This window comes from Ciconia boyciana, chromosome 1 (genome assembly GCF_034638445.1).
Source record: "Ciconia boyciana chromosome 1, ASM3463844v1, whole genome shotgun sequence".
Classification (NCBI taxonomy): Eukaryota; Metazoa; Chordata; class Aves; order Ciconiiformes; family Ciconiidae; genus Ciconia; species Ciconia boyciana.
In genome coordinates this window covers 109,878,746-109,891,588 of record NC_132934.1, presented here as the reverse complement: position 1 = coordinate 109,891,588, position 12,843 = coordinate 109,878,746, and the positions used below count along the sequence as shown (strand labels likewise).

At 37.8% G+C, this 12,843-nt stretch overlaps 1 protein-coding gene across 3 annotated transcripts in view; it reads right to left on the bottom strand.

The window, feature by feature from the left end:
* Nucleotides 1-12,843, bottom strand: part of USP25 (ubiquitin specific peptidase 25) — a 95,575-nt gene that overhangs the window by 56,568 nt on the left and 26,164 nt on the right. For 2 of the 3 annotated variants that reach the window (XM_072886251.1, XM_072886260.1), the window contains exon 4: nt 5,874-5,997. The exons of the other annotated variant lie outside the window; for it this stretch is intronic. In XM_072886251.1, the coding sequence (XP_072742352.1) occupies nt 5,874-5,997 (124 nt within the window). The remainder of the gene's footprint in view (nt 1-5,873; nt 5,998-12,843) is intronic. 3 annotated transcript variants of the gene reach the window in all.

Below are 12,843 nucleotides of genomic sequence, written 5' to 3'. Positions count from 1 at the left end.
ACTAATACAGACATCTTAATTACATCATTCGCTAACTTATTGTTGCTGAATTTGGTTTTAAATTTATATCCAATAATATGTCTTCAAAAGTAAGATGCTTTACTTTTAGATATGTTACAGTAATTCCATTACCTTTTGGAAAATGGTATCAGTGAGTGAATCTCCTGTGAGAGCTCTAGATACAAGAGCCATGTCTGTAAGTCATCAATTATTTAAGAACCAGATTCGAACAGGATGGACAACAAGAAATTTTGGGCAGCACTATTAGTGTAGTGCTTTCATCTACAAATGCTTTTATTGATATGCAAAGTACAAAGTCACCAATATTTTCTACTGACAGGAAACCAAAGCTAGCTAGGCAACTTTCAAAAATGGAAGATGCTTTTTTAGTTTCCATTTCTTTAACTTATGCAACTGTATTTACACCTTACATAGCAAGTAATTCGTTTATGAGCCATGGAAAGACATCTCCCCACAATTTTTCAAATGCCAGCCAACAAGTTAATTGTACATTTCAATGACCACACTCTTTGCAGGAAACTGTTCCTACATGATTTATGCCGAATATTTCACATGACAGTAAGATCTGATGTGTGTTATGCTCCCAAACTCAAGCTTCACTCAACACAGTATTTCTGTACCAGCACGTAACCTTAGCCTGGTGACAAAGAACACCTCAAAGGTAATTTGTGATAGACAAATATTCTAAATAGAAAGATGGAGACGGATACATTCAGGTCATATAACAATGGCTCTAACTAATAAGTGAAGTTGCCTGGTGTGTGCAGTACTGACACAGTTACTATCCCCAACCATCTAGTCTATCATACAAAAGGCAGAGCTGCTATTGAACTACTACATTTGCCAAGCACAGGATTTCAGGAGCTGCAGGACAAGCATCGAAGTATTCTGTGCAGCCTGAAGGGTTGCCCGCTTCAGTTCTAGACTCACTAAACATCAAAGAAAGGCAGGTTTAGGCTGGTCTGTAAATGGAGTTACTAAAGGATAAAGTTTGAACACCTTAGAAGAAACAAAGAAACGGGCTGGGGGGGGGGGGCATGGAACCAAACACATGACGTAATCCCTCAGTTTCCTAACTGTAAATTTTTCTTTTAAACTATGCTCTTGTCAAAGTAAGAAAAGGTATCTTACAAAATATACAAGAACTATAAAACATTATATGAATTCACTGTAGATAACTGCTTTGGGGGACATATAATTTGTTATTGCTACCTATTATGGAAAAAAATAGAAGCATTCATAATTTCAGAGCCCATTTGGTATAAATACCACTTTTGTATCAATACATCTCAGGAAGAACCTAAAACTTGTAATTTCCTAAGGATTAATCAATTTCTGACATTTAGTTTTCGACATATAACCTCATAAATAGCACATCTTTTTTCAGAAGACACTGAAAGGACGGTATATAATCCTCTAAGACCTTCTGCTCTAACATCTCTTCAAACAATGCATAGGGATGGAACCTGATTCTTCAGGGGTAGAAGACACTTACACTAGCAATGATAATGTTATCTCCTAAGCAAATCCCAAAACATAAAGAAACAGTCCAATTCATTTCCCTTCTCACTGATACAATCCTTCAAAAGTGTTAGATGACCAGTGTATCTCTGCTTTGAGAGTAAAAGTTATTTGATGGGGACATTAAAAATTAGTTCAATACAAATGTCATACATATTTCAAATAATTTCTCATTCAGGCAGAATTACCTAAACTCTTCTTTAAACTAAATTGAAGGGACCTTTAAAACTGACAGGAAGACTCTGACAGACTGGAATAAATTTAGAATGATGTTGTAACAGGACTACAATACCTACTCCATACCACTTTTGTTTCAAGGAAACAATCAAACTATTTTTTTTCCCCAAGCTCAAGAATATTTCAAGATATTTCAATATTCAAGTCTAGAAAAATATATATTCTCAAACTGAAATAGTTTCCTGACCCCAAGGCTACTACCATTTATTAACTTCATTACCTACTAAAATTTCTTCCTTTTACTTGTTTTTGTATTTTAGCAGGTGAGGGATTTCCTCATCTCTAGCTCCACCTCAAATCTGTTTCCAAAGTATTTGATTCTCAAAGCTTCATTATATTTTCCCTTATTTTTACTCATAACATTATCTGTCCCCAGAAAGCACATGCAATAGCTGCACACCCTATGTGCCAAATTCATTTCAGCCATAATGATAGCTGTGATGCAAACTATAATAAAAGTGAGCACAGTAAACAGGAACCTAACGATCAGCTCAAAAGCTACATAAATAGATGTATTTACCAGCATAGCGAGTATACCTCTTATACTGTAATGTTCACTACGTTATATTCATAAAGTCCCGATTTGGAAGACTACCTTTACAAACCATCTTACTCACACATTGCTCTCAACAAAATTAGCATCTTTCCAGAAAGTTAGTACAAGACTTTAGCAATTACGCAGCCAAAACACCCTGTTTGCAACCTTCGGAGACGACAGCAGCAGTCGCTAGCAGCAGAGCCATAAGCTACGTGCAGGGTATGGCACGTCTCTAGCCTCACGGGACCAAAGGCTTCCCCACCTCCAAGTGTTGGAATCTTGTTTGGAGGGAAACTCTGGCATGAGGGTTAGTTAATGCCAGGCTTGGCATGGGACTTGAAAGCAGTGTTTTATTTCTCTCCATAACAAGCTGGGCACAACCAAGCAGCTTTGCAGAGCTGCTTGCATAGGGCTAGCCAGACAATGCAATAAGCCTCGGGCAAAGTGAGTCCACAGCACAAATGTTCAACCAAACCGTTTTGAGGAAACCCACTAAACATGCTGCAGAAAACCCCACTCCAGCAGGCTACTCAGCTAAAAGAACAAGGAGAGGTCTCTATGCTGTGACTGTCTTACAGCTGGACATCCAGGAATATCCCCAACCCTACATCCCTCCCCAGCTTCACCTTTGATCTATACACACAATGCTTAACCACAGTGCAGAGTCCCCAGCAGTTTCATTGACCATGTTAAAAAAAAAAAGCCTAGGGGTTGTGCACATCCTTAGGTACCTATAGTATGGGCTCTCATTTAATATGGCTACTACCCTAGGCACAACACAGGCCAGCTAATTCCTCCTTTCAGTCATCTTCCTAGCTTCCCCATTGAAGCCCTATCTGGCTAGCCTCATTCTCCTTCAATCCATGAAAAGTAACACAAAGAGGAGAAACTTTTTCATATTAGGAAATACACTGATCATGCACATTTCCCTGGGAGATTTAAAGAGGGAATAGTAAAAAACTTTAAACGTGCCATGTACAAGATGTTCAGCTTGGACACTTGGCCATTTCAGCTGCACTCCTCTTAACACCTACATAGTAATCAGATCTGTCCTCATTAAGTAGCACAAGGCAATTACATTCAGGAAGAGAAATTCTATGTGCATTACAACATTAATTACACAAGTCAAGAAATTCCATTAATGCTCCCTTGGAAACCTTAACAAAATCAGTGCAAGTTAGGTTCCAAAACACTATGAATACCTTTGAAAAAAAATATCCTCCACACCAAAGACTACTTAAATATGCATGCATCCTGCATTATTAAAAATGAAAGATTCCCATAGTTTAATTTGCTTATTATTGACTTCCTATTTGACTTCTGCTTCTTATTTAACCTAGAAAAACAAAAGTAAATGGCTGCAGAGTGACTTGTTTACAACCACAGTGTTCTTTTTGTTTTGAGAAGTCCTGCACAGATACTGTGCTTTCTATTGGAATGCCAACATTCTTCTGTGGGGTGTTAACTACAAAGTGATTTTTCAGTTTAAAAAAAAAAAAAAAGTCTGAAATCTTGTCCTTAAGGAAACTGATTGAACAGTTCAGATCAGGAATTTTGAACTTCCTGTATTTGTACAACTCTGACATAATTTGCCATCAACTCAGGGTGTATCTTGGTGTGTAACTGAGTTGATCTAATACCTCAATGCTGCCAAAACCCCTAAGATTCTCACTCCTCTCTGCTTCCATTCACAAGCAAAGTGCCATTTCCTTTTCTTATGCCATGATACACTCTGGATCTTTTAGTGAATACTTCTGAATGGCTTTAGGAGATTAATTCATGCAAAAAAATGCTCCAAAGAATACTACAGCAAGTACAGAAGATGTGGTACAGCGTGCAGGCCATATCTCCCTTGGTAGCAACAAGCTCTTAATTTGCCACATGCTTTTGTGCGTAATTTTGCCATCAAATATACATCTGTTTCATCACATGACCAACATTTTTCTCTGTATATAACTGAACAGACTGTCTACATACCTTTGTACATATGGAAAAATAATTGCATACTTTGTTATTTTCTGCAACCAGAAAAAATACGCCATAATTTACATAGAATGTATTTATAATACTTAGTTATGGACTAAGCAGGTAAGACCAAAAAGGGCTTTTTAGTCTGAGAAGTGAAAAACAAAGTCTACAGGAAAAAACCTAAAGCTTCAAGGCTCCCAAGAAGTGAGCACAGCAGAAGCAGCCAAAGCCTGGGGAAGGAAAAAATAAGTGGAAAGAGATTTCCATATCCAGAAATAGGCCCATCTTTCTGAGTGTCTGCCTAAATCACAACTCTGTAATTATGACAATTCTGTCCTTCAAAAAGGAACATGCAAGAGCTGAACTTCTGCATCAGAACTGGACAGAACTTCCACCATAATCTTGTATACATGCACATACTGAGGTCTTCGAAAAAACCATCCCTTAAAATCTTCTTCCAATTATTAATGAGAATATAAATCCCTCTCATCCCACCTTTGTCTCCTAAAATATGTTATCTTAAACTCATATAACAAGATGGCTTTTATCACAAATGGAAGGAGGGAGGGAGGGGTATGTTTATTCTCACAATTAGTACATGTATTTTTCAAAAGGAAAAAGAAAATGACTGTGGATAAAGTAACATTCTCCATATTCTCAGAGTTGGAGTTTTCTGATAAGCCATTTAGTCTGTCAGATACAGTGAACGGAGGAAAAGAATTATTGTGGTGAATCTCCCCCATCTAAATCAATTTTTTATAAAATTAGTCTTTTAGAAGGAAGCAGTACTTAAACTTCTAACACAAGGATCAAATCATTGCCCAAGGCCAGCCACAGATGAAAAAAACCAACATCCCTCCCACACAACCCTACACCCAGGCTTAGTTCAAGTCCCAAATATTTCAAAGTTATATCTATAGTTACATATAAACACACACTGTATAAAAAGTTATTTTAAAATCTGATCAAAAGTTAACTTGCAGACTCTTATCACGCCCAAGTTGAGAAAGTTAAGTTCATAAAACTTTAAACCAAGAAGTTAACTTCACTCAAAGCTTATAAATCCTATTTGTTAAATAGGTTAATAACATACTTTATCAGCTAAAATACAGCAGCTGCTCTTAGTATACTTAAGTCATAGTATTCTCCCTCAATCTCAGCCTTAGCATGGAGGTAAGAAAATGTTATTGTAAAATGAACACTGCAAAAAACAGGACAAAGAATTTTTTACCTTCTTAATTACATTTTGTTTTCATTGTTTTTTTTTTACCTGATACACAAGAGAAACTTTTAGGTTTAGGTCCTATTTAAATATGACCGTATATCCCCTATCTCCATCTACTTCCTCAATATTTAAACAAATACATCAACATGAAACATACTATTAAATCCTAGCCCACACATAATAGACTATTTTCCAATGTAGAACATACAATACATTAAAGCAACAACCTGAAGCCAGGCATATCAGTAGCACAAGTGAAAGTAAACAAATTATTCTTTGTTAAATTAAAAGTTAAAAAAAGCAATACAGGCCAATCTCCAACTCTTTAATTTAATTTCTGCTTTATATAAGTTGTTCGTTTACCTGCTAATGGCTTGTTCCTCATCTGTTATTCCAGTCTCCCTGAATGCCCTGTTTGATTCCTCCAAACTCAAGGCAATTGCCCTCTGAAGATCATCTTTATCATCTCCAGTGAGATCAATCACATCTGAAAAGCAAAACTATCTTTCTCAAAATTAAAAGTGAAACAGAATGAAAGGCAAGTCTTACTGTAGAGGAGAGAGAGCCCATGTGGATTGCTGAGCGCCATTCCAGTCCATCCCTCCTGTGCCCTGCGCTCTTCCAACCACTAACCCTGCTAACGGCTCCCTTCTGCCTCCAAGCTGGTAAAAACCTCAGCAGCTTGCTCTTGCTAAGATATGACGGGCAATAGTCTTCCTTCCTCCTAATGATCTTAAGTTTCACAAAGCTATGGGACAAATTTAGGAATCCATGGTTTCTGAAAGCCCTTGTGTTACTTCAGCTACCATCATCAGTTACTTCAGGGAACACATGATGAAGACAACCTTCTCTTAAAAAGGATACCTTAACCGAGCATAGTTGTTTTTCCCTCCTCGTGGAGGAACGCTTGTGGAGTTTCCCCAATACAGCCTCAAATTCTACAAGTATTTCTGTGCACTGGTGAGCCAAATACTTTCACACAGTTTCATAACATGTGGGAGAGTTCCTTACTTAACCTAATTCTTTTCTGTCCTGTCTGTGCATTCCTTTTCTGAACGTATTTAAATCCGATTTCTGTCTACTGGTATCCCATCTCAACAGGAGAATTAAGAAAACAAATACTGAAGTCAAAATGAGGATCCATACTTGGACACGTGGAGAATGCTGGATGGGCTACGGACTGGGTAATGAAGATGAAAACAACCCTACTTCTGCCTTCCTCTCCAGCTCCCATTATCTAAAGAATCAGATACTAACATCCCCTGTAAACCTCCTTGTCTCTTGAGGGTAGCAACAGCACTCGCTCTCCTGCGTAAGGAGGGATTTCACTACCCACATCACACCGCGACACCAATCGTCCCCTGTTGGGCAAAGCCATGCTTTCAGAGCAGCCAGGGACAACAGGAACGTCCATCAACTGCACAAGACCTTCAGAAAAGCCAAGGTCATTGGTTACCATGATTTCAAGAGCCAAAAGTCTCATTTTCCAAATCAGCCAGACAGAAAGAGAGGGGAAAGTGCAAAAGAGACTTATGTGCAATATTAGACAGACACGCACATGGGGCATTGGCTGGTTTCAGTCTCCCTCCTCCAAGGCCAAAGTTTACCCAAAGTGCTATGAAAGGGACTAGTCTCCAGCCTGGAGTTTGGACATTAGAAGCTAAAAGACTCTCAGAGAAAAAGATACGATTCGAAACTGAGGATTGCTCACAAAGAGAGCCGAGCAGCTTGTCTGCATTTCTCCTTCCACAGGTCACAGTTACTCATACCCAAGGAGCTTCTCCATCTAGCTTCTGACTTTTCTCCTGGATGGGCTGACTCACTGTAGAGACAGCTTCCCCTGTTTCCCTGGGCTTACTTGTCCGTGACATTTCTCATGGGATAGAAAAAAAGCACTGAACTTATGATACAAAAAACATTGCCACAGCTGTGTATGAACAGAAAATGGGATGACTTGTCCTCACAGAAAGCCGAAACTGAAGAAAGTTGTAAAAGAAACTTTTCTGTTAACATCAAAAACTAGTTTTCAACTTAGCCCTGTTTCCCCAAAATAAAGATGGTTGAATTTCTATTTTATTTAGTGAGCCTTTAAAGGAAGCACTCTTACCTGCAGAGTAAACTGGGCAATTTGTCATGATCTGGAAGCATGGAAAAATGCTACGACCACAAAAGCAGCACTTCATAATTTTATTCTTACGTCTTTTATAGTCAGCTCAGATCTTCCAGCATATCAGAAGGATACTTCAACTCAGATGCCTGAAATTCTCCTTCAGAAGTACTAAAACAATTACAAGAACCACCAGCAGAAGTCTCATCCAGAGGATTTTTGATATATGAGCTGCCATGTTGAGAACAATGTAATTTGGGCTAAAATAATACCGCAGCCTGGGTCACACGCAAGCATGGCTCTGTTCTACAGCCTGAGAGCAGGAGAAAGGCTAGAAAGGTTAACAGTGATGAGAGGATCCCGTGACCACACACATGACCTATTACACTCTAAAATGTGGTACTTATGTTGTATTTTCTACCCATTCGCAGGTAGTCACACACAAACACCTCATCCCCACTGGAGACAAGCTGTTTTTCTGGAAGTAGTAATAGTGGTCACTACGCAAGATGGAGTAACCCTCAATCCAGCAACCACACATGCTGATGGACAAGTACAGGATTACTCCGATCACTTACTTACAGAGGGGAATATTCCTTTAGCTAGTCAGGTGAGAGTGATGAAATTCTTATACAACAATAAAGAAGAAAGTTGGATTAAGAAGTAAGCTCCTTTATATGAGGAGTATTTTCCAGAAAAGAACTCATAACCTAGCTGAAAATTATGTGGTTAACAAAAGCTCCCACTGTGGTAATAAAAAGAAAAAAACCACCAAACAACACAACTATCAAGGTCAACTCCAACTCACACTTTCATTAAATTATTCAACCTCTGTGCACCTCCCTAGCTCCTTAATCTTTATTAATCTATACCACCACCCTATGTGTTCAGAAGTTTATTACCATTCATATTAACAGTGATTACATCACTTTAATATTAAAACGCCAAATCCTTGACTTCCACTTGCTTTCACAAAGCGGATCAATACAACAGTTTCCTTTAGCATGCAAGGGCTTTGGAGCAGCCAATATAGCATTTCTAAAGAGAATACAGGATTCTCTTTAGAAATGTTGTTTTCATATACACATTGTTCCTGATCTGCATGAAAAAAAGACAGTACAGCACAGACCAAAGACCTGCTGCCAGATACTACCACCACACGAGTGGTACAATTGATTTACGTCACAGAGGGTTTACCTAGCATAACTCGTCAGAAAAATACATTTCTAAATATCAGCTGATCCACGGTAACCTACTGCATGCAAGATTTTAGTTTGTAGCAGATGCAAAATAAAAATGTTTTGGAGATTTAAACTAATGTAATTTAGCTCATGTTTGTTGTACTTGGAGCAGGTCCAAGGTCTTTTTCAGCACCTCAGCTGACACAGTAACTCATTAAGCTGCAACAGCTCATGTATGACTTGAATCCTAAGTCATAGGATTATAAAGAGGAGATCTCAATAGAAGGGAACAGTCTGAGACTAAACTCCTCTTTTTAAAAAAAAAAAAAAAAATCAGCTTGCCTGCACAGTTTGCATTCCTGTCAGTTGGTTATAGATTATACAAATGTACATATACTACATGAAATTCATGCAGGTTTTTTTTTTTCTGTTTTGCTTTAAAATATCTTCATGTTTTGTAAATTCTTACATGGGGATTTCTTCTTCTCTTCTTTGGGGGGGGTTTTGTTGTTTTTGGTGGGGGTTTTTTTAGTGAAAAGATGTCCAATTTTCAAGCAGTTATTCTACAAGTATGATCACTTTGCCTTCTCTCACGATCATTAATAAATTCAACATTAACCTAGTTTTTAAAATACTTATTTCACTTCAATTTTATACTGTTAATGCAAACCTATGACTGTTTATTTTATAGCAATTAGCAGTGGAATTCATTCATGAAACTGATCTACTGAAGTCTCCTATCTGACTAATTTATTTCTGTGTTCAAGGTCTGAGTTTGAAGGGAAAAAAAAAAAAAAAGAGCTCACTTTTACCCAAAGTATTTCAGACACACATGAGTTTCCTATGATAGGCTGAAGGATGCATTTCATAAATGTATTAAGAATAATGCCACTTCTCCAAATTTAGTTACCTGACTTTAATTTACATATGCTGATTTTGTAATACTCCTCTGATTTAGGCCACAGAACACTTTTGTTCTCACTGGCTCATCCTCATAAAGGTACTCCTTACTGTATATCACATAGCCTTAGAAAAATGCAAACATTCTTAACTAAGCCATGGCTACTAAATAAACAAAGAAGTTTGCTTCTGACAACCTTCTTTATGAACGAAGAAACTGCTCATCAAAACAGTCTGGCTTAGTGCATTCATGATGTTTATGCAACTAAAATTAACATGCAGAATTATTAAACTGTTTTACTAAGAAATGTATTTTTGGCTTACAACGTTATTATATAATAATGTGTGCTTCTGGTACATAAGATCCAGAGATCTGTTTGTAATTCTACAAAGCAATTTTAAGTTGTATATTGAAATTTGTGACAAATGTATTAGCGTATATAGAGTAAATGCACACTGTATCTACCTATCCATCCCCACCTATCTTCTTTTCTAAAAAAAAATTTTTTATTTATCTGTTTACTTCGGAAGTTTCTATCATCATTTAAATAAGTGGTTGTTACTTGGTAATTGCCTAGGTCATTAAAATAGTTACTGTGTTACTGACTTGTTACTTATACCAGGAGGAGGCAGAGAGTAGGAACTTGAAACTTAAGTAGGCTGGGAAACTCAGCATGAGGGACAGATCCGAAGTAGCAGTTGAACCCAGGGACAGGCAATAAACAACCACAGTAATGCAACCGCTCACAAAGGGAGAGGAAAATGAAGGGGCAGGCCTGATGGGTTCAATGGACAGGTGCCAAGTATGGAAATCCAGCAGCAAGACTCCAATTTCAACACACCAACAAAATAAAAAGAAAAAAAAAAGAAAAAATGAAGTTGAGACTACATCAGTTTTGTTTATTACAAGCAGAGCTAAGCAAGATCCTATATTCTATGGTCTATTCTGTGATGTTAATCATCATGATGGTCTTGGGTTCCTACATGAAGATTTAAGGGAATTTCATTGGCTGTATATGCCAATTTTGGTTACAACTGGATGGGGAAAGAATACACAGCATTCCAGCAGCTGCTTAGCCAACCCAAACAGCTCTATTGATGAAAGAGCTAGCAAATATTAGCCACCACTATTTTACAGGAACTTCCTCATCTCAGCTGCATTTACACTGTCCTAGGATGATAACACCTTAAACTGACGATTCTCACACTGACAGGGATGGGAGGGAGAGAGGTAGTCATGGAACAGAGGAACAAGTGAATCTGTAAGATGAAAGGAGGATCTCAAGGTACAAGACTCCTGACATTTTGAAGGGACCCTGCCATACCAAGCTGGACACACTCCCCGGAACCTGGATGGAGATGACACAAATAATCCCTGAAATAGAAGGAAATGTCATGAAGACACACAGCAACATCCAAGTTAGGTAAGGTGACAGAAGAAACTAGTGTCAAATTCTACTCCCAGAAACAATAAAATGCACAGCTACAGAATGAGAACTGACTAGGACTTGTGCCAAGAAGGATCTAGAAGCTCCAGCTCATTCATGTTCAACCTGCAATTCACATCATCACAGCATTGAAGAAAATATGAAGCGTTACACTGAGGTATATTGTCAGAGTACTACATGGACATTTATGGAGATTCACCCATTTTTCTTAAGAACTCAGCTGAAGTCTTGCTTATTGTTTTGAATGCCACAGTTCATGAAAAAGGCAGAACAACTAGGGAAGGTCCAGAAGAGAGGAAAAAAAAATTGACAATAATGCATCCAATGCAGAAAATGCATCCAAAGACTTGGAAAGAATTTGGGCTGCTTAGTTTAGATCTGAGAAAACTTGCAGGGGACATTATGATACCCTGTCTTCGAGCATGCAACACTTCATCTAAGACAAAAAGAACGAAGTGTACTATAATCCTCACAGGGGATAGCACAAAGAATAAAAGACTTAACCTGAAGCAAGAGGGATTTAGGCAAGACATTAGGAGTCTAAAAGGACAGTGAAGCACCAAAACAAGTTACTCTAGAGACTCTGAGAAGTTTATAGAACAGAAGGGATTTTAAGAAAAGTGTTATATAAACATCACTCTAGGGAGGTTTTAGGTGCAGTTAAGTCTACCTCATTGAAAAGGGTTGATTGAATTACTTGAAACCTATGCAAAGGCTCAGACTCTAGGAAGAGGAAGATATAACAGCCAGGTCCCCAGAAGCAATGAAGTCTACAACCCTCAATTATAGTTACATTGTACTATGTCCTTATAAAAGGGCTTCAAATCTTTTGTCTTGGCTGTGGAATGTGCAATTGCAAAGACTAATAATTCTGGTTTTGTGAAAAATAATTGTGAGTTTTCAAAAGAAGGGAGGGAGAGAATTTGTCTTGACATCTATTGCATGTGAAGACAATTCATCTTCTAAAATATGTCTTCATTCTGCTGCTTCCTTTAACCCTGGGTTCTGCAAGTTTCTCAAATAATGAGAAAGAAAAGGATAAATGCTTACCAATGCAATAGTTATTTAGTGCAGCCACAGATGAAAATACACTGAATTACTGCAAATGGGAAAACAAAGGTTTCCAGAGAAATCAATAAAGTGAAAATATTGGAAAGTACTACTAAACAACTTCTTTTATTTTGCTTAAGTGCAGTGTCTAGGATTTATGCTACTAAGCAGAATACTAAAGTGATCTTAGATTAAAAGGAGTTCACTTGTACATTGCAACCCTAATACTTAAGCACTTTCTGCTCACTAACAGATTGCAGGAAGGAAAGGAAAAAAACCTCTGCAAAGGGATCAGATAAGGGATGCATCACTCTTGACATGAAAAAGCTACACTTGCAGGTGCTTGCACATACCATTTTGAACAGGCAAAAAGGCAAGCATCATGAATAACACTGATTGTGCAAGTCAGCCTTTGCTTTTAAAGATGGAGTAAATTTTATGCAAACTCATTAATATTTTTGCAGCTGCTGAAATGTTGCATTTGCTAATAAGAGAAATGAGGTTTCCTTATACCACCTAATATACAGAATGCACGTCTCAAACAGCTGAATGACCACCGTCACTTCTGGAAGAGCCAGTGCACAATCCAGGCTAACCGCTGACTGTTAAGGTATGACTTCCTGTTACATACATTTTTATTTTACCCC